This window comes from Melozone crissalis, unplaced genomic scaffold (genome assembly GCF_028551555.1).
Source record: "Melozone crissalis strain CALT ecotype California unplaced genomic scaffold, PUWL_Pcris_2 ptg000129l_1, whole genome shotgun sequence".
NCBI lineage: Eukaryota > Metazoa > Chordata > Aves > Passeriformes > Passerellidae > Melozone > Melozone crissalis.
The window spans coordinates 724,057-751,296 of record NW_026535903.1 but is presented as its reverse complement, the minus strand read 5'-3'; the positions used below and the strand labels follow the sequence as shown (position 1 = coordinate 751,296).

The window sequence follows — 27,240 nt, the reverse complement described above, 5'->3', positions numbered from 1 at the left end:
AAGGGAAGAGACAGAAAAGTGGAATTCCCCAGCAATTCTGTTGCACAGGGGTGTGCCTCATGGTGGAAGGGGAAGGTGGATGTTGCTCGAGCTGCTGTGGATTGTTTGTTAAAGCAACAACAAAAAATATCAACAAGAAATCAGGAAATGAGGTCCCTGAGGAATATTTGTAATGTGTTCCCACTGTGAGCTCTGGAGTCAGTTGTGTCACAGGGCTGGTTTGGCAGGCACAGACACAGCGGGACCCCAGAGTCTGACCCACCCCTGCCCTCTCTGTGTGCCCTGGCAGATGCAGAGCAATCTCCTGGAGCAGATCTCTGCCTACAACATGGGCCAGTTCAGCCAGCTCGTGTCTGCTGTCATTGTCAAGTCGTGGCCAGTCAGGCCTGGGCAGTCTGAGGGTGATTTTGATACGATTCTGCACCACCTGCTCACGTGGCCTGACATCAAACATACCTTCAGCTTTAATGGTAGGTCTGTAGTTGGGTTTTAGGGGGCCAGAGAAGCTTTTCTCTGCCCCGCTGCTGCCACTGCACAGAGCAGCAGAGAGGAATTGTCCTGCTCTTGTTTTAGTCCCTATCTCAAAGCTTGAACTATTCAGCTTGGAGAGGGAACTATTTGGGTTTGGAGAGGGAAGGCCAAGGAAGAGGGAGCCACTATTCCTCTTGTGCTAATCCACTGCAGCTTCCTCGGGATTTGTGGACCATACCTTCTTTCTCTGAGGAGTTCTCACAAGTTATTGGCACACAAAAATGCCCAAAGAGTTGGCCAAGTGAATGGATCCTAGTGGCTTTTGTTTGCCCCACAGGGTTTGGGTCTGGGCTCTCCATGGAAAGTTTCCAAATTGCTGCCCTGAGATCCTGGCTTTGTTCAAAAAGACATGAGGGCTTGGAGGGTGGTGTGAGCCCACAGGCGCTTGGGTAGGGTTCAGTGGAAATGGAAGGACTCTGTGCCATGGCATGGGAAAGTTCCTGATTCTCCCTTTGTGTCTGGAACAGGAACAAACAGAAACCTCCTGGACAAGCTGACAGAGGAAGCCAAGGATGTCATGGCCATAGCAGACTCTGTGCTCACGAGTGTCACCGACGACATCCACAGCGGCTGCATCCTGGTGAAACACCTGGAGGAGGTGTTCCAGCACCAGGAGCAGTTCCTCTGCATCTGGGAGACCAGTAAGGGATGGCTTCAAAGGGGCATGGTTGGCTGAGAGCATCACTGTGGTGATGCTGGGGATGCTCAGGAGGGCCTGCAGGGGTTGGGGATGCTCAGGAGGGGCTGGGGATGCTCAGGAGGGGCTGCAGGGGTTTGGGGATGCTCAGGAGGGGCTGGGGATGCTCAGGAGGGCCTGCAGGGGTTGGGGATGCTCAGGAGGGGCTGGGGATGCTCAGGAGGGCCTGCAGGGGTTTGGGGATGCTCAGGAGGGGCTGGGGATGCTCAGGAGGGGCTGCAGGGGTTTGGGGATGCTCAGGAGGGGCTGCAGGGGTTTGGGGATGCTCAGGAGGGCTGCAGGGGTTTGGGGATGCTCAGGAGGGGCTGGGGATGCTCAGGAGGGCCTGCAGGGGTTGGGGATGCTCAGGAGGGGCTGCAGGGGTTTGGGGATGCTCAGGAGGGGCTGCAGGGGTTTGGGGATGCTCAGGAAGTGCTGCAGCACTTTGGAGTGCTGTCCCTTAGCCTGGGCAGGGATCTCCCAGCTCCAGTTTGTGTTGTCACTGCAGGGTTAGTGACTCTGCAGTTCCCAGCCTGAGTTGGGATGCAGGGCTTGGGAAGCTCTGCTTTGTGACTGCAAGTGAGTTTTCTTTCAGAGCATCAGCAACGACCGAGTGAGGAAAAGGAGCTGCTCCAGAGAAGCCTGAAAGAGCTGCTGGCATTGAGGCATGAGGAAGTCACACAGCTCAGAAGAGAGGAAAAAGCAGTAGGAACCTTCCTGAGCATGTGCAGGAAGGTGCAGAAATCTGTGAGAGGTAGAGTTCTGGGGGAGCAGTCTGGAGGTGGCAACTCTAGAAAACAGCATTTTCCTTGAAAATCTCTGGGCTTTGGGAGCAGGTTTGATTCTAAGCCCCAAAGTGAGGGCGAGGAGGGGCGGGGGAAGTAAAACCAGAGCATTGAGGGGATCAAGTGAGTGATTGTGCATCAAATGACACTTGGAGGGCTCCACCTGCCTGGTAGCATTGTGTGGCTTGAGGGGTGGGCTGAAGGGAGCTGGAACCAGCCTGCACCAGCTGATCTCCCTCTGGCCTGTCTCTGGTTTACAGTGAATGTTGGTGAGGTGGCATTTCAACACTCAAAAGATCTTCGCTTCACAAGACTCAATCAAGTTGTGGTGCTGAGAAAGAGGCCCCTGCAGACCTTCTACAGCCTGAGCCCTGAGCTGAAAGAGTTTGTCCACAAAATGCACTCTTTCAAGGACAGCCTGATCTTCCAGCAGTTCTGGGAGGAGGCAGCACAGAAGGCAGGAGAGGAGTATGTGTGTGACAGTCCAGAGGAGGATGAGGAGGAGGACGAGGACGAGGAGGAGATTGCTCCTGAGCTGGACCTCGATGAGGTTTTGAACAGCGTGATCCGCCCTTGCTTTGACAGCTATGCCATGCTGTATGATGATCTCAGATCAGGAAGTCTCACGCTTTCTGCAGTGGATAGAACTTTCCAGGAATTCACAAATCATCCTGAGGATCTCAGGGTGGAGCTGAACACCATCTGTGGCCTTCAGCCTGCAGAGGACAGAGGCTGGGTTGACCTGCGAGTGCAGCAGATCCAGCAGTACCATGAAATGCATTTAACCTTGGATGCAGCCAAGATCATTGCCCATGTCAAAGAGAGTTTAGGCCTCTCTGGTGACTTCAGTATCCTGGAAAACTTGTTGCATATAGTAAGTATCCCTGAGCTTGGCTTTGTACTATCAGGGTGTTGGCTAAATTTGCACCTTCCCACAAGTCTACCCTACTTTGTCAGAGCCATTCCTTGAAGCAAAATGGTTATTTGAGGTAAAAATCAGATGTTCCAAGTGCTTTTGCGTAGTCATTCCTTAAAGGGAGGTGATGATGCTGCTCTGTTGGGGTGTGGCTTTGCAGAGGGCTTTCCTTTCCCTGCTGCAGAACCAGTGGCATTCCCAGTTCCAGACTCAGTGTGTGTTTGCACCATTTGCTTTCCAGACAGAAAAGCTTGAATCCTACAAGACCCAGAAGCTGGATTCCATCAGCCCTGAGCTCGTGCAGGCCAAGAAGCTGCTGCAGGGGATCACCGTGCCCCGCCGTGGCTGTCTGAGGGAGCTGGCCCAGCAGAAGGAGTTTGTCTGCTGGGTCAGAGAGGCACTGAAAGGTGTGTGCTGCTCACCCAGGAATCACAGAGTATGAGAAGGGATGGCAGATCGTGTGGGGGCAGAAGGAACACTGAATCCCTGACCCATCTGCTTTGTGCAGCTTCTGGTGCTGAGAGTTCCATCTCTGATGGGTTTTGGTGTGAAATGTGCTATGAAGACCCTTTAAAGGTGCCCAGGCACTGGTGCAGCACACAGGGACCACCCTGCTGGGAGCTGGGCTGGGCCTGGAGGGCTTCAGCAGCCGCTGCTGCTCAGTCCAGACCCGTTGTTTCAGGGGATGGAGCTGTGCGTGTGCCAGCTGAGCTGTCTGTCCTGCACAGCTCACCTGAGCACACCCCCCAGGCACTGCTCCCATCCTGGCTGGGGGCCTGTGGGGGTCCATGGATGGATGGATGGCCCGGGAGGGCTGATGGGGAGGGGGCAGTTCCCCAGGAGCTGCTGTTCCAAGCGTTCTCCCTGCAGTTGCTGTAGAGGGTGCGATGAGGGCTGGTGTCCAGCTGCCTCACACGTTGCTCACTCCCGTGTGCCTCGTTTCAGACATCAACGAGCTGAAGGTGTTTGTTGACCTGGCCTCCATCTCGGCGGGGGAGAACGACATGGACGTGGACCGCGTGGCCTGTTTCCACGGCACTGTGCACGGCTACTCCTCCCTGCTCTACGAGCTGCGCCACGACTCGGGCTTCGAGGACTTCATGCGCTGCTTGCAGAAGCTGTGGCGAGCCCTGGACAGCGACGAGACCCTCCCTGAGAAACTGGTGAGTGCCGCTGGAGCGGGGCCTGTGTGTCCTCCTGCCTCTCTGCCCTCCAGGAGTGGCTGGAAGTCGGGCTGCCCTGGCCAAATGGCACCTGTGACTCTTGTTATTGGAGGAAAAACAGCTGATATTCCTGTGGCACAAAAGTTCCCTGCAGCAGCTGTAGCTGGTGTTTCTCCAGGGCACCATGAGGCTTTCCAGTGTGATGTGGTGTGGCCTGGCTTGTGAAAGTTTGGTGGGGAAGAGGGGAGGCAAATGCCTGGGACCTCTTACCCCATTGCAGCAGGGCCTGCCTCTGTAGCAAGAGGTGTTGGGGCACTGTGGGCTCTGTTCAGCCTCCCATGTAAGGAAGAGCTGTGCAGATGGAGCAGACTGAAACCAGTACTCATTCCTTTCTTCCTTCTCCATCGCAAAACTCTCGTGGCAGCCCAAGCTGTTTGTCCTGGTCAGGTGTGAGCAGAGATCACATTTCAGAGCAGTCGGGCAGTGCAGTGTCTCCTCTCCCCACAGCGTGCCTCGGCCCAGCACCTGGAGTGGCTGAAGACAGTGAAGGAGAGCCATGGCTCGGTGGAGCTGTCCTCGCTGTCCCTGGCAGCTGCCATCAACAGCAGAGGGGTCTACGTGCTGAGGGCCCCAGCTGATGGCCAGAAGGTGAGGCTGAGGTCACCCATGTCCCTCTGCCCCCCCTGCCTGGGGCAGAGCTCAGCCCCAGCCACGCTGACAGCTCCTTCCTGCTCCTGGCAGGTCTCCTTGGACAGTGTCCTGCGCTTCACCCTCCCGGGGAGCTCGGGGGACACCGAGGCCTCCTGGAAGTACTCGCTGGCAGAGCTCCGCGAGCTGCAGAACAAGCTGATGCTCATGTCGGCCAAGGGAGAGCAAGGCCTGGAGGTGGAGAGGTTCTCCGAGGTCAGATTCAAACCCAGAGGGTTACTGGTGTTGGGGCCAGGCTGGCTTTTCCCTGCTGTCAGGACTGTGGCTCACAGTGGAGTTGCTGGGGGTGGTGGTCACAGGCACGTGGGTGTTGCCGCCTTTGGTTCCTTGCTAAGGTGGAACTAAGCTGGAGACAGAACAGTGAGCTGGTGGCTTTTTCCTCTGGCCGTGCTGGGGATTGTCCTGGCTGACAGCATCACTGTAATTTTGTAGCAAGCTGGGAGTTCCTTCCTGATTTCCCGGGGATGCTGCAGTTAAAAAGTCACAGAGTCTGTGGCTGCTGTGCAAGGCCTGACACATCTTGGGGCCAAAGACTTTCTCTTTGTTGAATGTCTTTCCAGTGGTTTCATGGCTGAAACTCATAAATCAGCTTGTTTCTCTCTCCTCTGTCCTCCCACAGGTCTTTTCCAATGTCCAGAGACTTGCCCAGGCCTTTATAGACCTGTACTCAGCTGGGAACATGCTTTTCCGCTCCTGGCTTGCTCAGGTGTATTGCTCACCCCACAAAGAATCCTGTGTTTTTATAGACTTCTCCCTGGGCCCCATCCCAGTGCTGGAAGGGCAAGGGGATATGGCAGCTGTGCTCCCAGCCCTCTGCAAGACCATGGAGAGTTTCCTGGAGAGCTGGAAAAGCTTCATGAACGCCAAGCGTTGTGAGCATTTCTACCTGAACTACTACAGCGCGGAGCAGCTGGTGTTCCTGTGCTCAGAGCTGGGCAGGGGCAGCCCCAGCCAGGCTGCCCTCATGATGCTCTCCTTCCTCAACCCCCACTGCACCGAGCAGGATGTGCTCACAGCCCTCGAGAGCCGGGGCCCTCCCAGCTCAGCCCAGGCTGGCTCTGACTTCCAAGTGCTGCTGGACGGGGAGGGGGACCTGAGCGCGCGGCTGGAGCGCATCTGGGAGTGCTACATGAGCAACATGGGCTCCTTCCTCCCCAGCTGCCTGGACGTGGACACGCTGGGCGTGTGGCTGAAGAGCCTGGCCAGCAGGGGCAGGGGTCGCGTCACCAGAGCCTTCCCTCAGGACCTGCTCCACGTGGGCCAGCCCAACCTCATCAGCTGCCCTCGCTCCGAGGTGCTCAGCTCCGCCCTGGCCATTTACATGAACAGCCCCGAGCAGCCCCTGCCCACCTTCGACGAGGTGCTGCTGTGCACGCCCCAGACCAGCGCAGAGCAGGTGGGGCTGTTCCTGCGCCGCTGCCTCATCCCCTGCCAGGGGGGGAACAAGATCTACACCATGCTCTACGCCGATGAGCTGAGCTACGACGTCAGCAAGAGGGCAGAGGAGCTGTTCCAGCACCTGCAGTGCTACAACAGCTCCTACAGGCTCATCATCCTGTGCAACTGCGAGGGGGAGAACAGCTACCTGCCCTCTGCCTTCAGCCACTGCAAGGTGCACATGATTCCCCAGAGGCCACGGGCAGAGATCCAGCAGTACCTGCAGCGCCACCTCCGAGTGCCCCAGCCCTCCGACTCGGCCGCGGCCGTGTTCAAGGAGCACATGTGTGTTGGGATTGTGTCCTCCAAAAGAGCTGGCATGGGTAAGATGGCATGGGCGGCGTGGGCTCTGCTGAGAGCTCAAAAGCGGGGTGGGGTTGCCCTTGCCAGGTTTTGTGTCAAGATTTAAGTGTCTCGGTCAAAAAGAGCAATTCAGACTTGTCAGTGCAGGGAGGTGAAAGCTGGAAGTCACCTTGTCCCATGGTTTGACTTCAGAAACAAGCACAAAAGAGAATAGACTCAAGTCCTAATAAAGAGTAAAGCTTCTCTCAGGCAGTGGAAGGAAAATAAAGCTTATAGATAAACAAGAGCCATGTGTTGGATTCCAGGCTCCAACCAGCTGCTCAAACCAGATTTAGACTTTCTTCTGGAATGCCTTTTTGGAAGCTCCAGAGATTTTAGGGCATGGAGTACTTAAGCATTTTATTTCCTTCTGTCTATTATGGTCTTAATGTGATATATCTGATATTGATAGCTGTAATTCTTGTGGTGTTTTTAATAACAGGGAAATCTCTGTATGTGAAGAGGCTGCATGAGAGACTGCAAGAAGAGCAGCCTGATTGCACAGAACTTCTGAAAACCATCAGACTGATTGAACCAGAAGTGGATGAAGATAAAGTGCTAAAATCTCTCCTGCCTTTTCTGAAGAAAGAACACCAGACAAAGCCCATGATATTCCATTTTGATATCACCTCCTCAGTGAGTACATCCCTCCCTCTCACAGCTGCCTTGTCTTACAGGTGCTGTGTGGACCCTTTCAGGAGCTTCTTTAAAGCTCTTGTTTCCCATCCAGCCATTTCCCTAGCTTGTGTTCTATTGTGTAAGTAACACAAATACCATTCAGGTGATTGAACTCTGGAGCAGTTGCCCAGAGAAGCTGTAGAGTCTCCACCTTGGAGACATTAAAAACCTGACTGAATGTGGCCCTGGGCAGCCTCTTCTAGCTGGGCCTGCTTTGAGGAGAGAGCCTCCCCACCCTCAGCTGTTCCGTGATTCTGTGAAGTTGTGATGCATAAATAAAGAAGTGCTTTGCTATCTCTCCTTGTGACAGGTGCAGCGTGGCATTCCAGAGTTTCTCTTCAAGCTGTTGGTTCTGCAGTACCTGACAGATAATAATGGCAATATGTGGCTAAGGCAGAAGTGTCACCTGTACATCATTGAAATCCTGGAGGGGTCCCCAGTGCCAAAGACAACAGCCAGACCTGTAGGTACCAGCAATGCTCCTTTCTGGGAATTTCTCAGTCACTTTGCACGTGTTTGTACATAGCTGTGGTGAGCTGTAGAGACTGTAACTGTGAACACAGCACAGGAGTTCCCTGTTTCATTGGAGCTGTGCTGTATTCCATAACAAACTGGTGTCCCTGGTGTTGTACAAAGTGTCACTAACACCAGACAGCAAATTAGGCCTGGTTTCATTGGGTTGATGATTTCTGAAGGAATGATAGTCTAAGCCTCACTGCCCCCACTGTAACATTTATAGGAAACATAAAAATGCAAAATCCAATCTCCCTCATGGTAATTTGCATGTTTGAAAATAGGGGAATATTTATATGGATCTGTAAGAACAGAATGTAGAAGCAAGTGGAATAAATACCAGCAGTTTCTTGGGTTTAGTTTTCTTTGAAGCAGCCTTGAGAAGGGGCTGGAGGTGATGCCAGGCTCATGTTCCTGGAAGGAAAATGTAGGAGGGAAGAGGATTCCTTGGTGCACTTTAAAAGGATGAAGGGATGCACGGGGAAAAGGCTGGCTCCTGTTCCTCAGGTCTGTGGTTTTAGGCACGGAGACTGTTAAGAACAGATTAACTAAGCTGATGAAGAGTGAGGCTGCAGCTCTGTGATGACCTTTTCTTTTCTTTTTCTCCTCTCCAGATGTCAGTGAACCAGAAGTATCACTTCTTGGATGTGTTCCCTAAAATAACATGCAAGTCTCCCAAAGAAGTGCTGGAAATGGAGACACTTGGGAACTGTGCCGGGCATGTGGGAATGGACGAGGAGGAGTTTTGCAGTGAGGCTTTCCAGAGACCCTTCCAGTACCTGAAGAGGTTTGACCAGGGCTGTAACCTGGACAGGTTCTGCTACGAGGCGCTCTCGGTGGAAGGCAGCCCTGCAGAATGCCTGCAGCTCTTCCTGCTGCACTGCGGGGTCGTGGATCCCTCCTGGGCAGAGCTCCGCAACTTCACCTGGTTCCTCAACGTGCAGCTGAGGGACTGTGAAGCCTCTGTCTTCTGCAACCCTGACTTTGTCGGGGACACTCTGAATGGCTTTAAGAACTTTGTGGTTGGCTTCATGATTCTAATGGCACGGGACTTTGCGACGCCCTCCCTGAGCATTTCCGACCAGAGCTCGGGAAGACGATCCTCCCACCTGGAGAACGTTCCGGAGGAAGATCTGCTTCCTTTCCGCATCAGGAAGAAGTGGGAGTCAGAGCCTCATCCCTACCTGTTTTTCAATGAGGATCGTGTGTCCATGACATTCATTGGCTTCCACTTCCAGCAGACCAGGAATCGCATTGATGCCATCAATCCTCTGAACGGGACTGTCATCAAGAAGGACATCATGACCGCCCAGCTCTACCAGGGCCTGTTAATGCAGAGGGTTCCCTTCAACGTGCCCTTCGATCAGCTGCCCCGCAACGAGAAGCTCGAGAGGCTCTGCATGGTGCTGGGGCTGCCCTGGGTGTTTGACCCTGATGAGACCTACGAGCTCACCATGGACAACATGCTGAAAATCCTGGCCATCGAGATGCGATTCCGCTGCAACATCCCCGTGGTCATCATGGGAGAAACGGGCTGTGGGAAGACCAGGCTGGTGAAGTTCCTGTGCCAGTTACGCAGGAGCTTCATCGAGGTGGAGAACATGAAGCTCGTCAAGGTTCACGGAGGTACCACTGCGGAGATGATCTACGCCAGGATCAGAGAAGCAGAAGCCCTGGCTATATCCAACAAGGAGCAGCACGGCTTGGACACCGTGCTCTTTTTTGACGAAGCCAACACGACGGAGGCCGTGAGCAGCATCAAGGAGGTTCTTTGTGACCGCACGGTGCAGGGGCAGCCCCTGGCCCCTGGCTCTGGCCTGAGGATCATCGCAGCCTGCAATCCGTACCGCAAGCACACGGACAGGATGATCCAACGCCTGGAGCTGGCTGGGCTGGGCTACCGGGTGAAGGCCGACGCCACCCGGGAGAAGCTGGGCTCCATCCCGCTGCGGCAGCTCGTGTACCGCGTGCACGCGCTCCCGCCCAGCATGATCCCGCTGGTCTGGGACTTCGGGCAGCTCAACAACTGCACCGAGAAGATGTACATCCAGCAGATCGTGCAGCGCGTGGCCGAGCAGCTGCTGCTCACGACCAAGGACGACGTGAGGACGGTCACAGAGGTGCTCTTTGCCTCCCAGCAGTACATGAGGCAGAGGGATGACGAGTGCAGCTTCGTCAGCCTGCGGGACGTGGAGCGCTGCATGGAGGTGTTCAAGTGGTTTTACAGGCACAGCCCCATGCTGCTGAGGGAGCTGGAGAAGTACCTGGCTGAGAGGAAAGTCCCCAAGGGCAGCGGTGACAGAAATGATGTCATCTGGTCCTTGGTGCTGGCGGTTGGGGTCTGCTACCACGCGTCCCTGGAAGAGAAGGAACCATACAGGACTGCCATCAGCCGGGTCCTCCCAAAGCCTTATGATACCCAGAAAAAGATTTTGGAAGAAATCACCCTGATGCAGGACTTATTCCTGAGTGGGGTACCGCTCCGGGATACCATAGCAAGGAACTTGGCCTTGAAGGAAAATGTCTTCATGATGGTCATCTGTATTGAGCTGAAAATCCCCCTTTTTCTGGTGGGGAAGCCTGGGAGCTCCAAATCCCTGGCAAAAACCATCGTGGCCGATGCTATGCAGGGCCAAGCAGCTCATTCTGATCTGTTCAAGGACCTGAAGCAGATCCATCTCGTGTCTTTTCAGTGCAGCCCCCTCTCCACTCCAGAGGGCATCATAGGCACTTTCAAGCACTGTGCTCGATTCCAGGAAGGGAAGAACTTGGAGGAGTATGTATCAGTGGTGGTTCTGGATGAGATTGGGCTGGCAGAAGACTCTCCCAAAATGCCCCTGAAGACTTTGCATCCACTTTTGGAGGATGGCTGCATAGATGATGTCCCTCTTCCTCACAAAAAGGTTGGCTTCATTGGGATTTCCAACTGGGCTTTGGACCCTGCTAAGATGAATCGAGGCATCTTTGTGTCTCGTGGTGACCCCAGCAGAGAGGAGCTCATCGAGAGCGCAAAGGGCATTTGCTGCTCGGCACGGGGGGCTCTGCAGAAGGTCGAGCAGTATTTCCATCACTTTGCAGATGCATATGAGAACATTTGCAAGGCCCAAGACAGGGAGTTCTTTGGCCTGCGTGACTACTACAGCCTCATAAAGATGTTTTTTGCCCTAGCCAAGAGCTCCAAAAGCGAGCCCACACCTCAGGACATCGCCGCAGTGGTTCTTCGTAACTTCGGTGGCAAAGATGACGTCAATGCCTTGGAAATATTCACTTCCAAGTTGCTAGAGAAAGGGGAGATACGTGCTCACGATATCAGTAGGATAGAGCTGATCCGACAGAACATTTACAGCAGCGCTGAGGATGGGGACTGCAGGTACCTGCTGGTGTTGACTGAGAACTACGCTGCGCTGCAGATCCTCCAGCAGGCTTTTTTCACCGCCCGCCAGCAGCCAGAAATCATCTTTGGCTCCAGTTTTCCTAAGGACCAAGAATACACCCAGATATGCAGGAACATCAACCGAGTGAAGGTGTGCATGGAAACCGGCAAGATGGTTGTGCTCCTCAACCTGCAGAACCTCTACGAGAGCCTCTACGACGCCCTCAACCAGTACTACGTGTACCTGGCCGGGCAGAAGTACGTGGACCTGGGGCTGGGCACGCACCGGGTGAAGTGCCGGGTGCACCCCGACTTCCGCCTGATCGTCATCGAGGAGAAGGAGGTGGTGTACAAGCACTTCCCCATCCCGCTGATCAACCGGCTGGAGAAGCACTACCTGGACATCGGCACCGTGCTGGACGGGGCGCAGCGCGAGGCCGTGCGGGAGCTGGAGCGCTGGGTGCAGGAGTTCGCGGCCGTGAACACGGAGGAGCACTTCATCGGCCAGCAGCAGTACAGCCCCGCGGACGTGTTCGTGGGCTACCACGCCGACACCTGCGCCTCACTGGTGCTGCAGGGCACGCAGCGCCTGCGCCCGGCCTGCGCGCCCGCCGAGCTGCTGCCCCGCGTCGCCGAGCGGGCGCGGCTGGCGCTGCTCAACTGCGCCACCCCCGACGCCGTCATCCGCCTCTGCAACTCCGTGGGGGTGTTCATGGCGCCCGCCCTGGCACACACCTACTTCAGGGAGCAGCACCACACCTCCTTCGCCGACTTCCTGGGTGCCCACGTGCGGGCAGGGGCTGGGCCACAGACTGCCTTCACCGAGGTGAGCCCTGCCGGGGCGCTGCCAGCCTTGCCGGGGCGCTGCCAGCCCTGCTGGGGCACTGCAAACCTTCCCGGGGCATTGCCAGCCCTGCCGGGGCGCTGCCAGCCTTCCCAGGGCGCTGCCAGCCCTGCTGGGGCACTGCCAACCTTCCCAGGGCGCTGCCAGCCCTCCTGACCCCTCTCAGCTCCGTGTGCCAGGGCTGCAGCATGGCACCACCTGTGTGTGCCGCTGTGATGGGTGTTCAGAGCTGGGTGCTGGCAAATAAATGCTGATTTTGGGGTGCAGTGCAGCTCTGCAGCAGGCTGGGGAGCAGTGCAGTGCAGCTCTGCAGCAGCCCTGCAAGCACAGGCGCTGCATCGCTGCCCCTCTCTCCCCAGGTCACCACCTTCTCCCGGCTGCTCACCAGTGCCGACGTGGCCTGCCTGGAGAGGGAGGTGCAGGGCAAGGCCCAGAGGCCCCAGCTGCTGTTCCTGCAGCAGTTTGACACCGAGTTCTCCTTCCTGAAGGGCATCCGGTGAGTGTGGGCCGGGGTTTCCCTGCAATGGGCTGGCAGCTGTGTGCAGGGTGTGTGGGCAGAGCACTCAGAGCAGCACAGATGGAAAAGGGAGGCTGGGCTGGCACGGGGCTGGCTCTGCCCAGATATCTGCTGATAAGGGACAAACCTTGTCAGCTCCATCACATGTGATGGGGTTTGCTGGTTTCCTCTCTCCTCCTGCAGCAGCCAAAGCTAATGTGGAGTGACTGGCTCTGTGGTCTTTAATGTTTGATCTTTATACTCAGTGACTTCTGTTAAATCTCTTTTCACTCTTCAGGGATTTCCTGGATTCCACTACAGGAAATAAAGTCCTCATTATTCAGACAGACTTTGAAGATGGCTCTCAGAATGCCCAGCTCATTGCCTCAGCCAAGTGAGTGGGTGTGGAGTGCTTCAGTTCTGCCTGGCCACTCCTCCCTGTGTTTGGTTATTGGTGCTCTTTGGGGATCTCACACTCAGCAATGTGCAATCCTTTATTCTGTAGCAGAATGAATCCAATTGCACTGATTGTATTTCAAATAATGCATACCCCGAGTCAGAGTAAGCCAAGCTGGGTGAAACGAGCAGATAATCCCCTTCAAGTGTGAATTCTGGGCACTGGCTGCAGGATTCCTGAAGGGCCACGGGATCATTCAGGGCACAGCTGGAGGTGCCAGCTCAGCACCACAGCTGGGAGGGAGGAGTGGGGGCCACCTGTGCCTGTTCTGGGACAGGACCCGTGTCCGTGGGCCCCTGTGTGCCCCTGCTGTGCCACCGGCATTTCCCCTCTGCTGCAGGTACACCGTGGTCAATGAGATCAACAAGGTGGACCTGGGGGAGGCCTCTGTCTTTGTTTACTTCATCATGAAGCTCTCCCGGCTGAAAGGAGGCACCTCCTACGTGGGATTCCATGGAGGTGGGCGTGCCCATCTGTCCCTTCAGGCAATCTGTTCCTTTCAGTGCTGACAAGCTGGGCTCAGTGTGTGCTGTGGGTTGTCAGAGCCGCTTCCCTGTGCCACAGGGCTGCCCAGGGGAGCAGTACCTGGCAGGGAGCACCTTGCCCTGCCTGCTGACAGACTGGTCCCCTCTGCAGTCATGGAGAGCAGCACAGAGCCACGAGGGTGACTCTGTGGGTGTGCTGTCCTCCAGAGGCTCTGGAGCAGGTGCTGGTGTGTTCAGCAAGGCTCCTCTGGGTCTGGGGGCTTCTGAGAGCCTCAGAACCTTGGAACTGTCAGGCAGGGATGTGTGCAGCAGCAGGGCCTGAGGGCATTGTGCTCTCCCCTCCTGCAGCAAGAGGTGAGAGTTGGTGACCTGTGAAATAACCCCAGGGCTGGCAGGTGATTCTGGGGGAGCTGCTCTGGAGAACAAGGCTGGCAGTGATTCCTTGTTGCCCTGTGCCTGCAGGGCTGTGGCACTCGGTGCACATCGACGACCTGCGCAGGTCCAAGGACATGATCTCTGACCTGACAGCCCTGCAGAACCTCACCATCAGCCAGGTGTTCTCCCAGGAGCCAGCTGCAGCCAGAGGTGAGCTGTGTGCTGGGGAGAGGGGGAGCTGTGGCCCCACACTTGGTGCTGCAGGAGCTGATGCCTGCCACAGCCTGTCTGATGACTTTCCTGGTTTTGGGGGGCTCCCCACTTGTATTTAATTCATTTAATTCTACAACTTTAGGTCATCAAGCAAGCTAATTTGGTGGTTTTCCCTTTTCTTTTTGACAAAACTGTGGCATTTGCACTGCTCAGCAGCCTGAGTGCTGCATGGCACAGACTGACGAGGATCTTTCTTTCCCCTCAGCTTTTTCTTACTTTTTCTTACTCTTTTCCTTTCACCACACTGCCTGACAGGAGTCAGGGAGAGCTTAAGGCATTAGCTCAGTGTCACATTTCTTCCAGCTCTTGCTGCACGAGGCCTGACAGCCCGAGCAGCTGTGGCTGTGTTTGAGAGGTGACTCTCAGCTACTCATGCAGGTGCTAATGGCTCTCTGACAGATGTTCTGCTGCTCTGGGATGCAGTTGCTAAAATAAACTCTGACCTGACTGATGCAGGAGTGCGCTGCTGCTTTCTAATGAACATTCTCCTCCTTAGCTGCAGCTCTGCCTGCCAGTGGAGAAGCTCAGCAGGAGGAGGTGGAGGCTGGAACACCAGTGCCGGGAGCAGAGCACCAGGAGGTCAGTTCAGAATACATTTGTTTGCCTCTCAGCTGTCACTGTGGCTCTCTGCTCTGTCATCCATGGGTGCAGCCCACCTTTTGTGTCCCCTTCACCTGAAAGCAATCAGCAATATTTGCATCATGAATGTTACTGATCGGACACAAGTTCCTCCTCCCCACTGCCCAGTCAAAATCAGCATCACTGAAGAAATCAACCATTCTAAGGACTCTAATTCCTTTGTCATTTAATTCTTCTGATTTTTAAACATCAGCTCTGAGTTTGTTTCCTTCCTTCCCTGGATGTGGGAGCTGTGCTCCTGAGCCTCTGTGTGCTCTGAGCTGGAGCTGGGCTGGCTGAGGGCTTGGCTGTGCTGCAGCCACATTCACACTGCCCTGTGTGCCCCTGGCAGCTGCAGCTGGGCATGGCCAGCACCAGGGACATGGAGCATTTCCCAGGAAGGGCACGTGTTCCCTGGCCACATCGATTGTTTCCATTTCTTTCCTCAAACTGCTGAATCTTGCCCTGCAGGAGTCTCAGCTCAGCACAAATGCTGTGTCACAGTTTGAGAGGGGCACAGGGGCTGCATCACGTTCCTGACAGCAGAGGGCTGAGAATGGCAGCTGGGAACAGGGGTGGAAAGGCAGCAGGCCCTGAGGGAGCCCTGGGAGCCTTTCAGGGGAGGGTGCTGGGGCCAGGGGGCTCACTCTGGGGAAATGCCCCTGTTCCCTGGGCAGGGGGAGATCCTGGACACCACGGTGCTGCTGAGGACCTGTGTGCAGAGCGCTGTGGGCATGCTGAGGGACCAGAACGAGGACCTGAGCCGCAGCAGGAGGAGGATTGAGATTCTGCTTGGCCTCTTCTCCACAGAGGATGAGCTGAAAGGTGTGTGCTGCAGGGAGGTCAAAACCAACCCAAACAGCTCACTGGGGATGCAGAGCTCCTTGCTGTGGTGCAGGCAAGGGGGCTCTCCCCAGGATGTGTCCGTGCTGCAGTGTGTGGGTGGGTGCAGGGCTTTTCTGCTGTTATAGTGGTGGCTTTTTCTCCCACTGTGCTGCCTGGTTTTTCCCCACTTGTCCAATTATTGGAACAGTTGTAAAATGCTGTGCTTGGTGGGATATTTGGGTCCAAGCTAATGGAAAAGAAAACACAAGTTCCCTGTTGTTTTGTAGCCTCTTTCCTGAAGATAACCAAGGCTCGTCTCTCCAGCCTGTTGAAGAAGCAAGAAGAAAATTCCCTTCACCCAAAGAACTGGGTGCTTCGGGAGGCCTCCAACCTCAGTGCTCTGCAGGAGGCAGGTACCTTCAGGTGAGCCCTGCCTTGTCACCTGCAGCCTCCAGGAAGGGTCTGCAGGTGGCACCTGTGCAGCAGGGACAGCAGCTTGGTGTAATTGGTGTGAACATTTGCAGTGTCAGTCCCCAGGCTGTGCTGGAAACTCTCTGAAGGCAATTTTAGCCTCTGCTGGGGAAGGGGGATTAGAGCTGAAGGGGCTGTACTGGGACAGGGATGCACAAGTGCTTGAGTGGCATTACAGCTGAGCCAGGAGTTGGAAGTGCAGGGCTTTCTGTTGGTTGTGTTCTTTCCCATAAAGGCAGCATTAGGATTCTGTCACGTGCTAAGGTCAGCAGTCATTCAGGACAGGCACCCCCTGTTTTGCTGATGGTGCTGCTCACGTTCCCTCTGGGTTTCTCCATCTCTCTCCCCCAAGGCACACCCTGTGGAAGCGAGTGCAGAAGGTGGTCACTCCCTTCCTGGCTCTCCTGGTCGCTGTCATGGACAGGAATGGCAATCTGGAGCTGCTGGCCAGGCCAGGAGCCACGTGGGTGACAAAGCTGTGGATGTTCATCTTCAGTGACTCCAAATTCCTGAGTGTCTCTCCTGGGGTGGGGAAGAACAGGTGAGCCTGGGGAGCAGCACGAGGGATGGGATGGGATGGGATGGGATGGGATGGGATGGGATGGGATGGGATGGGATGGGATGGGATGGGCTGGCAGCACCAGGAGCAGCCCAGCACTGGCTCTAACCCCCCAAAGCAGAGGGATGTTGGTTGTTGGCTGCCCCAGAGGGCAGCAGGGCACTGCTCACAGTTCAGCCTCCTCTCCTCAGAGTCCTGCAGTTCCCTCCCCTTCTCTCTCCCCTCCCTCTAGGGCTCAGTTGCTTTCTGCAGTCTCTGCCTTCCCAAAGAAAAGCCCTGTGCATTAATGATCTTTTAACCCCCCAGCCCTCAGCCAGAGATAATCCTGGTGCAGAACAACATGATGGTATCTGCTGATGCTGGGAATGAGATGCCCTTCAGCTGGAGGATAAAGGAGTACCTGGAAGAGATGTGGTTGGAGGCTCAGTACATCCAAAACACTGAAGGTGAGAGCCTGGCTTCAGCATCTCCATCCACTGCCCTTTGAGCTCTGGGTTGTCATTGCTGTGTCCCTCCTGTCTCTGGAGTCACCTTCAGTCCCTCTGTGCTCCTGGGAGCCAGCAGAGTTCTGTGCAGGCAGCTCTTCTTGTGCTTCTCACCATTCATCTTTCTCACCTGTGCTGTGCCCTTGCATTCAAAGTGCTGTGGAGCAGCCAGGAGTTAATGACAAGGTGAGACTGCAGAAATACAACACGGTGCTGGGCTGACAAGGCCTGGCCTGAGTCCCTCTCAGTGTCCTGGATGAGGGGAGTGCTGGAGGCATCAGTGATTAATGAGGTGTCAGTGTCTCTAGGATAGATGCTGTGTCAAAGCCAGCTTCCTCCTAACATCCAGCTTTTCTCTGCATCCTCATTTTCCAGGCCATGCTGAGAAGTTTGTGGAATACTTCCAGAAAACTGCCCTGGGAAAATTCATCTCTTCTCTGACTGAGGGAGAAAGGCAGATGCTCTTTGAGTGCTACATCACAGATTTTATTGTCTTGACCATCGGTGTGTCCTCCCAGGAGGAGCTGCAGGTCAGGGGCTGGGAATGCTTTGGATGGGGAGGAGAGTGTGATACCTGTGATTGTGTCCTCCTGCATCAGCCCTGCCCTGGGGAGAATCCCCTCTGAGACAGCAGCAGGGGAACCCCAGAGCAGACACTGGACACTGGGGTCACTCAGGAAGGCAGAACCTGTATAAATTGTCACATTTAAGGCTGTCTTTGTAGGGAAGTGGTTCTCATCTTTCAGAGAATTTTGCCAGGCTTTCCAGTACAAAATTATAAAATTATAATTAGATATAAATGTATTAGATGTAAATATATATATATAAATAAATAAATTAGATATAAATATATTAGATATATATAAATAAATAAATTAGATATAAATATATTAGAGATATAAATAAATAAATTAGATATAAATATATTAGATATATATAAATAAATAAATTAGATATAAATATATTAGAGATATATGTAAATAAATTAGATATATATAAATAAATAAATTAGATATAAATATATTAGAGATGTATATATAAATAAATTAGATATAAATATATTAGAGATATATATAAATAAATTAGATATAAATATATTAGAGATATATATATAAATAAATAAATTATATATAAATATATTAGAATTATGAGAGCACTTTCTCACCTCTGGCTCTGTGTCCCACCCCGCAGTGTCTGCGCGTGGCGTTCCTGTCCTGCGTGGAGCAGTGGGTGGCAGAGTCCCCCTGGAGGAGGGAGCTGGTGCCCTCGCTGCCCTGGGCCCACCTGGCACACAGCCGCTTCAAGAGCCGCCTGCAGAACTTCTCCAGGATCCTGGCCGTGTACCCCCGGGTGACTGGGCACCTCCTGGGCCAGCAGGGCTGCAGGATTCCCTGCTCTGAGATGGTACAGTCGCTGCCTCAGCCTGCACTGCCCCTCAGTCCTTTGGGTTTCGGCCACAGCAGAGGGGGAAGCACAGGCTGGGGCTCCTCAGAATGGGGAATGATCTGCTGTGTTCTTATTGCTACAAGCGGGTTTTAAAATAGTTTGCCTCGCTTTTGCATCAGTTAATAGGACATGCTAACGAGCCGAGCCACAAACGTGAGAATTGCAGAGCTTAAAGTAATCAAGTAGCAAGCCAGACTGAGAGCCCGGGGTCCATAAGCAATTCTGAAACGCTGCTGTTGTCACCCCTGGCCCTGTGTGTGCAGGTTCTGGACGTGCTGGCTGCCATGGGCTGTGCTGAGGAGCTGGAGAAGCTGGTGCAGACAGCTCCCCCTGAGCTCTGGCTGCAGAGGGTGAAGAACCTCCACATGCCCATTGAGTTCCTGTGCAAGGAGGAGAGTGCCCAGCGCAGGGGCAGCCGCTGCCACCAGCTGCTCAGGGAGCTCAGGTGGGTGCCCAGCTCTGCCCACAGCCCTGCTCTTTGCCTGAAGGTGCTCTGGGCCATTGCAGCAGCCTGGAGCTGTTCTGGTGCTGCTTTTCTCAGGCTTTGCAAACCTTTCCAGGTTCCTGCTGGGCTCAATTGCATACCAAGCAGCAAGAACCACATTTTTTTCCCCTCATCTCCTGCAGATTCTCTCTCTAAATTTGGCAGTATCATCTGGTGCATTCCATCTGGGTTCAGGGGTTATTTAAAACTCTCCTCAGGTTCCTGTTAACCAGCAGTGTCTCCCCACTTCATCCTCTGTGCATAAGGACTCAAGAGATGGGGAATTTCACTGCCTCTTGTGCTTTGGAAGGGAGCCCAGAGCACTACCCAAGTTTCTCACAGACCTTGTTTAGTTTATTAAAAGTGAAGAAAGTGCAGCTAATTGTGATTGGTATTTTAAAAAGTTTTGAGATAGAGGTGTGAGAAGGTGTGTGCAGTGCTGCTGTCCTGCTGCAGTGCTGCCTCCAGGCCAGGCCCTTCAGCCCCCTGAGTGAAGTGCTGGAATGTTCTGTCCTTGACGAAAACCCCTCAGGGAAGCCAAAGTGCAGCGCCAGTGAGAAGCGCAGGGTGCTGTGGAGGGCAGCAGGAGCAGCAGTGAGCCCCGGCTGCCCTGGTGCCAGCCTGCTGTGCCCCCAGGGCCTGCTGGAGCCGCGTGTTTGCCATGGCACTCTTTGTGGAGCACGTCCTGCTGGGCATCCGCGCCCTCATGCCCGAATTCGAGGGCTTGGTGAGGAAATACACCCTGCTGCTTGCCAAGGTGAGCCAAGCTGCCATTTCACCTCTTCCCTCTTCTGCTGATGGTGGCAATTCTGCTCCCAGGTGTTGCAGCTCAGTCACTGGGCCCTGTCCTTTCCCTCTGCAGTGTTTCCAGCACGATTCAGACATGAAGTCCCATCCAACCTTTGTTGCAGTGCTGACAGTGCTGTGCCAGTGCAAGAACGAGGTCAGCAGCAGGCTCTACAGGTACTGGCACTGGGGCAGGCTGCAGGGGCCAGCAGGGACGTTGCCAGCACACTTGTGGCAGTGCTGCATGGGTGCAGTGGAAGCCAAGGGAAGAGCAGTGACCCTGCTTGGTTCTGCACCCTGCTCTTGGTCTAATGCAGCTGAACATGTTCAGGGCTTTTGGGAGCAGCTGAGCTCATTGCTGTTTCTGCATTGCAGGCATGGTCTGGAGCCCTGTCCCATCTGCCTGGGAGAGCCCAAGGACCCCGTGTGCCTGCCCTGCAACCACGTGTTCTGCCACAAGTGCATCAGCCAGTGGCTGGTGCCAGCACAGATGTACTGTCCCTACTGCAGGGCTGCTCTGCAGGAGGTGCAGTTGACTGTCTCTGAGGAGCTCAGGTACTGCAGCCCCCCTCTCCAAGGTGGCAGCATTCAGTGGGGAGGCTTTGTGAGGAAATGCTCAACTCTGAGGTGGTGAACATGAACAGAGTGGGGGGTGAACTCTGCTTCATCCCTCTGGAGCTGAACAGGCCCTGTCTGTTCTGTTGCTTATAAAAAGGGGAAAGCTGCCTTGGCCTCTGTAAAAGCAAGCAATCATAGAATGGTTTGGGCTGGTAGGGACCTCAAGGATCATCTCGTTGGGAAGGTTGGAAAGTATCTCCCCTGGGTGACTTTAGCCTGTGTGTGCTCAATCCCTCTGTGCTTTAAGGGGTTCTGTGTTTGCTTTTGCCCCTCCCAGAGCTGCCATAGCAAAGAAGGCCCTGTTCCGCCAGAGGTGCAACAATTTCTTCATTGACATGGTCACCACCATGTGCTTCAAGGACAACGAGCCCCCTGAGCCAGAGGTGATCCAGAGGCTCCTGGACCTGCTCTTTGTTCACAGAAGCCTCGTGAAGGACCCAGGTGAGCTCCCTTCACCTCACACTGTCCTATGGAGCTGGAGCTGTCCCCACCTTCCCTCACCTGCCAGAGCTGTCCTCCCCTTGTCTCCACAGATCACCCAGCTGTCTACACCAAATTCCTGTCCCCGTTTAATGATGAGGTGGATGAGACTCCCATCATCCGCTCAGTGATGCTGAAGCTGCTCCTGAAGTACAGGTGGGCACAATCATCTGAGGGAGGTTAGGCCAGGCCAGGTTCAGCTCTGTTCCTCATCAAACCCGTCCCATTGTTCTCCTCGCCTCCCTGAGTTCCATTGAATCTCACACTCACCACAAAATCTCACAATCTTTGCATCAGTCGTGCAGCTTGGCTGGCTGGTGGTGCAGTGTGAGCAGCCTGTGCAAGGTTTACCTGGCTGTCCCTCACTAACCCTCTGCTGAGGGTGGATGCCTGGTTCTGCAAGGTGGCTGAGTAGCTGCTCTGATCTGGGTCAGCAGAGCAAAACTCCTCATTCACTGAGATTTAATCAGGATTGAAGCTGATCTTGTGTCTGCCCCACAGACCCCCCATTCCCACAGCCCTCCCAGCCTCCCTTTGCAGGCAGGGCTCAAAGCCCCTTCTCAGGTGTGCCCACCCCTGAACCAGGTGCCTTTTGTCCCGAAGGGCTCAGTGAGCTCTGCTGATGGCCAAAACCCAGGTCACTGCAGAAAATGGCACAAGGGCTTCTCCACCCTGCAGCTGGCTCCAGAGTGACCCCAGCTGTCACCCAGCCTCTCTGGGAGCTGCGCTCAGAGCAGGGGCAGCCCTGCCAGCATGGCAGCTGTGTCAGGGTCTCTCTCTCTCTCCTGTAGCTTCAATGAAGTCAAAGATGATGTGCAGCGCTACCTGTCCCAGGTGGAGCACAACGAGCTCCTAGAGAAAAATGACAAAAAAGAGCTCTACCTGCTTTTTGTCAACTGCTTGGAGGTAAGAGCTGGGCCAGGAAACTGCTGCAGTTTCATGAGTAAAAAAAGCCAAGAACAGAAATTCTTCTGCAGTTCTAGCCATGTTTCTTGTGTGTGTAACTATTTTTCCCACTAGAAAGCCCAGCAGGAGTTGATACCAAATCACCTGATCAGAACTTGCTCTCAGGAACGAGCTTTGCTTTTCAAGGAAAGGCTTAAGTGGCTTTGCAGTGGTACATAAATTCTTTCCCTTGGGCAAGAGTCTGGGTGTTAAACCTCACCCTCCAGCACAGGAGTGCAGCAAGCAGGGCCTTTCTCATGGCAGCAGCCCAGTGCTGAGCCGCTTCTTGTCTCCACAGACCCTTAAATCACTGTGCAGAACTTAAATCATTGTGCCTTTTGGATTGTTCCCTTGCCTCCCCTTGCATAACCTTCAGGGCTTTGGACAACTTGGAACAAATGTGGCAGCAGGGGAGAGGTTTTATTACTTACAGGATTTTGTAGTTAAATTCACCGTTTGTGTTCTTGCTAAGGGACAGACAGGTAGAGCTTGGCATCTTGGAACATGGAATGTGTGTTATTCACAGCCTGCTCATGGCTCTTGCTCAGCTCCAAGCTTGGGGAGTTTGGGACAGCTGGGGCACATCCTAAAAATGGGGTTTGGCAGGGGTTTAGGATGAGGGGGCAATGGCAGTGGGGTGGAGGGTGCAGGGATGGTTTGGAGGCTCAGGGGTGGTTTGGAGGCTCAGGGGTGGTTTGGAGGCTCAGGGATGGTTTGGAGGCTCAGGGATGGTTTGGAGGCTCAGGGATGGTTTGGAGGGTGCAGGGATGGTTTGGAGGCTCAGGGATGGTTTGGAGGCTCAGGGATGGTTTGCTGTGCTCGTGGCAGGCTGGGCTGGAGGCTCAGGGGTGGTTTGGAGGGTGCAGGGATGCTTTTCTGTGCTCATGGCACCCAGGGTGCGTAGGTGGGTGCCATGGGGACACAAGGGTGGCTGGGTGAGGCGGCTCTGCCACTCACCAGTGTTGTGGCCTCTCTCCAGGATTCCATGTGTGAGAAGTCGGAGAACAGCCTGGGATGTGGGCACGGGAGCAGTGTGCCTGAGGACAGAGCCTTTCCAGAGCACTACCTGCCCTGCAGCAGCAGAGGGGCTCCCCAGGAAGCCTCTGTGCAGTACCTGCAGGCCGTGGCCGAGGTGCGCCTGTGCCTGGCCAGGGCTGCAGAGCTCATCTTCCACCTGCAGCAGCACACACGTGAGTCTGACTGCTCTGCTGGGAGTGCTGGACACAGCCGTGCCCTGTGCCCTGCTAGGACCTGTTCTGGTGCATGGCCAAGAAGGAGAGCAGCAATTCCCTTATTCCTTGGGGGTGCCAGTCATGTCTGAGCCCTGTGCCAGGTGTTGCAAGTGCTCTGTAACTGGTAGCAAGGCTGTGCTGGTGACCCCAGTGTAGTTACTGTGGAAGGAGATTTATTTTATCCTCCTGGTGCTAACAGTGAGATTTATTTAGAGCCCACTAAATTGAACTTTAAAGCATAAATGCTGCTTGAGACCCAGGACTGCTGTAAGGGTTATTGTTTTATATGAATGAGAGCTCTGCACAGCTAGGAGGGATTAAGAGTTTATATTGATGAGTTTATACCTTCCCTGTCAAAGAAATGAATCATTGTCTGAAATGTGGCTGAGGAAGTGCCCCAGACAGCACCCGAGGAAGGGAGAGCTCTGAAGTTCTTCTGTGTAATAACACAGTACTAATAAAGGCATTGGTGCTACAGCTGGGGCAGACAGAAGAGTTTTACGGGATGAGATGTGCTTTTGCCTCATTGTTTTAATCTCTTTTTTCCCCTCCAGAGCCAGAGCAGATGAGGGATGAGCAGAGTTTCCTGAAGAGTGTGGAGAAGTTCTGCAGCCGTGCCAGGAACGACTGGCACCGTGTGTACCTGGTCAGGAGGATTGCCAGCCAGCATGGCATGGAGTTTGCCCAGAAGCTGGTCACAGAGCCACGCTTCAGCTGGGTGTTCCCAGCAGAAATCCTGCAGCAGGTAGACAAGAGGCATCTCCTGGTGGTGGTTTTGGTCCCCTCTTTGCCTTCACTTTGTGCTGCTTTGGGTGTTCCTGCTGTTGTGTGGCTCTTGGGGTCGGGCCAGAGTGGCAGTGGCTGGGAGGTGACTTGTCCTGGCTCTTGGGTTAATGGAGACTCCCCTGGCAGCACCATGGCTGCTGCTGCTGCTGCTCTGGGGAGCCTGAAATGCCCCAGGGTTATAACAAACCGAAATAAATGAAATAACACGACTGTTCTCGAGGTGGAAAAGGGAAGTTTATTTTCTGACTCCAACACTTACAGATTTCCAAAAGTGACAGTGGATTGGAGGGTGACAGTGCCACCTCTCCAATGACGCTGAACAAACCAACAGTCATCAAATTTTTTCTCCTCCACAAAAGAATGCAAAACAATGAGTTATTTACAGAAAGCACGTGAGAAAGTTTGTTACAAGAATGTAAACATCAGAAGGCTTAGAAAATCTTGAAAATTCAGGGTGATGCCAGGGCTCGGGAGGAAGGGGAGATTGTGCCTCCTCCGGTGGGTGGCTGTCCCCAGAGCTGTGCGTGGCTGTTCCCTCGGCAGGTGCAGCACAGCCAGTCCAACCACATCGACCGGTACCTGGTGTGCGGGGAGCGCTACCGCGCCCTGCGCGACGCCGTGGGACGAGCCATGATGGAGGGCACGGCCCAGGGGCTGCTCCAGGCCCAGCAGGTACAGCCCAGTGCCCCCAGAGCCCTGCTGGGCCCTGGCCTGCCCCCAGAGCCCTGCTGGGCCCAGCTCTGCACTGTCCCTGTGGGCACTGTCTGTTCCCGGCCCCCGGGGTCACTGGGGTTTGTGCTCAAGCAGGTTTTCTTTACTTCCCCACCTGCACATCCCATCACTGTAGCTGGGGCAGCTCTGGCCTGTTCCCGGCCACATCCTTGCTTCTTCCCCAGGCCTCCGGCAGCCCCCCAGCTCTGGAAGCTGCCCACCTGCTCCTGGCCATCTTCCGAGAGGTCACTGTCCTGTACGGGGATGCAAGCCTCCGTCCCAAGCAGCAGGTAGGACATCCCCAGGCTGCAGGTAGGGCACCCCTTTAGCAGCTTGTGGCAAACCTGTTCGTGGGTAAGGAGGAACTGGATCTCAATCAGTGGTGGAGGAGCTTTTGCTCCTGTGCCCCAGCCAGGGTGATGCCCAAGCTGAGCAGGCTGGGGAGGTTTTGGGAGCAGGGTAACCCAGGGTGGGAAGCAGCTGCCAGTGTTCTTTGTTAGGATGGGGGCAGCGTCCTGATGGCTCTAGCTCTTTCCCATCTGTGCTTTCAGCAAGCAGAGGCCATGGTTGAGTTCGTCCAGAGCTGCCCAGCGCTGAGTTCCCCCGAGCTGCAGCACCTTGCAGTTGCCCTGGTGAAGAACACCCTGCCCGGGCTGGCCGTGGGGCCGCGGGGACACAGCCAGCAGGGAGCCCTGCTGGAGATGGCCGTGCACGTGGCTGCTGTGCTGCTCTGTGGGCACAGCCCTGTCCTGCAGCCCCTCAGGAACCTGGCCTTCCATCCTCACAGCATGCAGGTGAGGGCACGAGCTCATCCCTGGTTCTTGCCTGTGTCTGCTGGATCCTCTTTCCCAACAGCAATGCTCCAGCTCAGTTTGAGCTGTGAAACACTGGGGGGATTATTGCAGTGCTGCTGGGGTTAATTAGCACAGCACCAAGCTCTGGCATCTTTTCAAGGCACCTCTCCATCCTGAGCAGGATGAAGCAGATAGCTTTGCTGGTATTTGTGTGAGCGAGGCTGAGGGCAGCTGGCGGCTCCCCCTGTGCTGCAGCTGCCTGCTCAGAGAGCTCTGGCTCCTCAGGCAGGGGCAGGGACAGGGAGCTGCTGCTCTGCTGCTCCTGGCTGCCCAAGGGGTGAGGGAACACGCTGGTACACACCAGGGTGCATGAGCAGTGCACTGCAGGGTGGCTGGGGAGTGCAAATCTTAACGATGCTGACAGTTAAAGAGGGGATTTTAACGATGCTGACAGTTCTAATAGAGGATTTTAACAATACTGACAGTTCTAAGAGGGGATTTTCAAAGGTGAATCTGAAAATCTGCATCTGCATCACCTGCCTGGCCTCTGCTCTCAGGTGTCTCCTGTTCCCCAGTGTGAGCAGACCCAGTGAGTGGCTGCTGCAGGACAGAGCTGATTCCCAGATCCTCCTGTGACTGCTTTCCCCTTTCCCTCCCCAGCTCTCCTTTCTGCCCACCATGCCCGAGGACATGATGGCTCAGGCAAGGACCTGGAAGGACATGCTTGGTCTGCACTGGTATGGTGAGTGCTGCTGGCTGCCTGGGGAAGGAATTCCTTGGGTTTGGGGAGGGAAACTGTTCCAAATGTGAGGACAAACACACTCCTCAGCATCAGTTCCCCGTGGTAAATCCAGATTTGTAGACAGTTTGTGTGGGTGATGCACCAAAGGACATCCAGTGCTGTTTAGTCTTCAGCCTGCAGCTGTTCACAGAGCATGAGGGGGCACAAAGGCAACACAGACAGGGTGTGAGAGGAGAGCTCTGCCACCTTCCTGGCCAGCTTTGTCTCTGCTTCCCCCAGCTGGACCTGCCTGCAGCAGGGAAGGCAGGGTGAGAGCATTGAGACAGGTGAGACAGGTGAGACACAGGTGAGACACAGTCTGTCAGGCTTTCATTCCTTGTTTCTCAAGGAGAAGCAGCACTGAAAAATTCCTTGGCTTCCTGCGTGGGCCTGTCAGTCCTTTGGGCTTTGGGGTAGTCGGGGCTTTTGATTAGATCTTCAGCATGTTTCTTGCTCCAGGATGATGGTGCCAGTGAAAGGGAATAACAGGGGCTGTATAAATCTGTCTTAGAATACTGTCCTGTTTGTTTCTCTCCCCACAGAATGTCCCAATGGCCACTTGTCCACTGTGGGAGAGGTAAGAATTTGGGACTCGTGGGTATTTAAGCAGACAAAGCTTTCAACAATAAACTGTTTTATTTTCTTTACTGGTTTGGATGTTCTGATGCAGAGTTCCACTTCTAAACTCGATATTATTGATCATTTTGTCATTGTAATGTAAAATTTGGAATAGCCCTAGCATTCATACCACAGATTGGGAAACATCAGGCAGAGGCCCAGTTTGTAGCAGGAATTGAATTAACCCCTTAGAGGTTGGATTTTTGTTCATTCCCTCTGTCTGCTGGAGACGCTGTTGCTCTGGAACTCAGTGTTCTCCTGTTGCTTTTCCCAGTGTGGGCTCCCCATGGAAACGAGCCGCTGTCCCGACTGCCAGGTCCCCATTGGAGGCACCAACCACAAACCCGTGCAGGGCTTCCATCAGTCCAGGTGGGTTCTTTGCAGGGATAAATGAGGTGGGACTTGCCTGTGGTGCCCCCAAAGGCCAGAGGAACCAAGCATTCATGCTGCCCTCTGGAAGGTGTAAGCAGGGGATGTGCAAGCAAGGGTAATCAGGCAGCAAAACCAAAGAAATCTGCTTTTCTGTGCACAAAACTGACTGGAAGCCTT

The 27,240-nt window shown here is 54.5% G+C and overlaps 1 protein-coding gene across 1 annotated transcript in view; it reads left to right on the top strand.

Moving 5' to 3' along the window:
* The window catches only part of RNF213 (ring finger protein 213), a 42,777-nt gene that overhangs the window by 9,371 nt on the left and 6,166 nt on the right, over positions 1-27,240 (top strand). The window contains exons 15-52 of the mRNA XM_054293084.1: positions 290-470; positions 999-1,172; positions 1,803-1,961; positions 2,253-2,866; positions 3,150-3,315; positions 3,854-4,071; positions 4,579-4,719; positions 4,813-4,974; positions 5,399-6,539; positions 7,001-7,194; positions 7,547-7,699; positions 8,364-11,948; positions 12,326-12,462; positions 12,761-12,856; positions 13,260-13,378; positions 13,867-13,989; positions 14,549-14,631; positions 15,348-15,495; positions 15,783-15,918; positions 16,319-16,507; positions 16,832-16,971; positions 17,386-17,540; positions 18,202-18,414; positions 18,720-18,901; positions 19,577-19,697; positions 19,803-19,903; positions 20,102-20,281; positions 20,622-20,785; positions 20,878-20,980; positions 21,616-21,730; positions 22,749-22,959; positions 23,556-23,746; positions 24,331-24,459; positions 24,684-24,788; positions 25,050-25,292; positions 25,953-26,034; positions 26,616-26,650; positions 26,966-27,060. Of these exons, the coding sequence (XP_054149059.1) occupies positions 290-470; positions 999-1,172; positions 1,803-1,961; positions 2,253-2,866; positions 3,150-3,315; positions 3,854-4,071; positions 4,579-4,719; positions 4,813-4,974; positions 5,399-6,539; positions 7,001-7,194; positions 7,547-7,699; positions 8,364-11,948; positions 12,326-12,462; positions 12,761-12,856; positions 13,260-13,378; positions 13,867-13,989; positions 14,549-14,631; positions 15,348-15,495; positions 15,783-15,918; positions 16,319-16,507; positions 16,832-16,971; positions 17,386-17,540; positions 18,202-18,414; positions 18,720-18,901; positions 19,577-19,697; positions 19,803-19,903; positions 20,102-20,281; positions 20,622-20,785; positions 20,878-20,980; positions 21,616-21,730; positions 22,749-22,959; positions 23,556-23,746; positions 24,331-24,459; positions 24,684-24,788; positions 25,050-25,292; positions 25,953-26,034; positions 26,616-26,650; positions 26,966-27,060 (10,484 nt within the window). The remainder of the gene's footprint in view (positions 1-289; positions 471-998; positions 1,173-1,802; positions 1,962-2,252; positions 2,867-3,149; positions 3,316-3,853; positions 4,072-4,578; positions 4,720-4,812; positions 4,975-5,398; positions 6,540-7,000; positions 7,195-7,546; positions 7,700-8,363; positions 11,949-12,325; positions 12,463-12,760; positions 12,857-13,259; positions 13,379-13,866; positions 13,990-14,548; positions 14,632-15,347; positions 15,496-15,782; positions 15,919-16,318; positions 16,508-16,831; positions 16,972-17,385; positions 17,541-18,201; positions 18,415-18,719; positions 18,902-19,576; positions 19,698-19,802; positions 19,904-20,101; positions 20,282-20,621; positions 20,786-20,877; positions 20,981-21,615; positions 21,731-22,748; positions 22,960-23,555; positions 23,747-24,330; positions 24,460-24,683; positions 24,789-25,049; positions 25,293-25,952; positions 26,035-26,615; positions 26,651-26,965; positions 27,061-27,240) is intronic.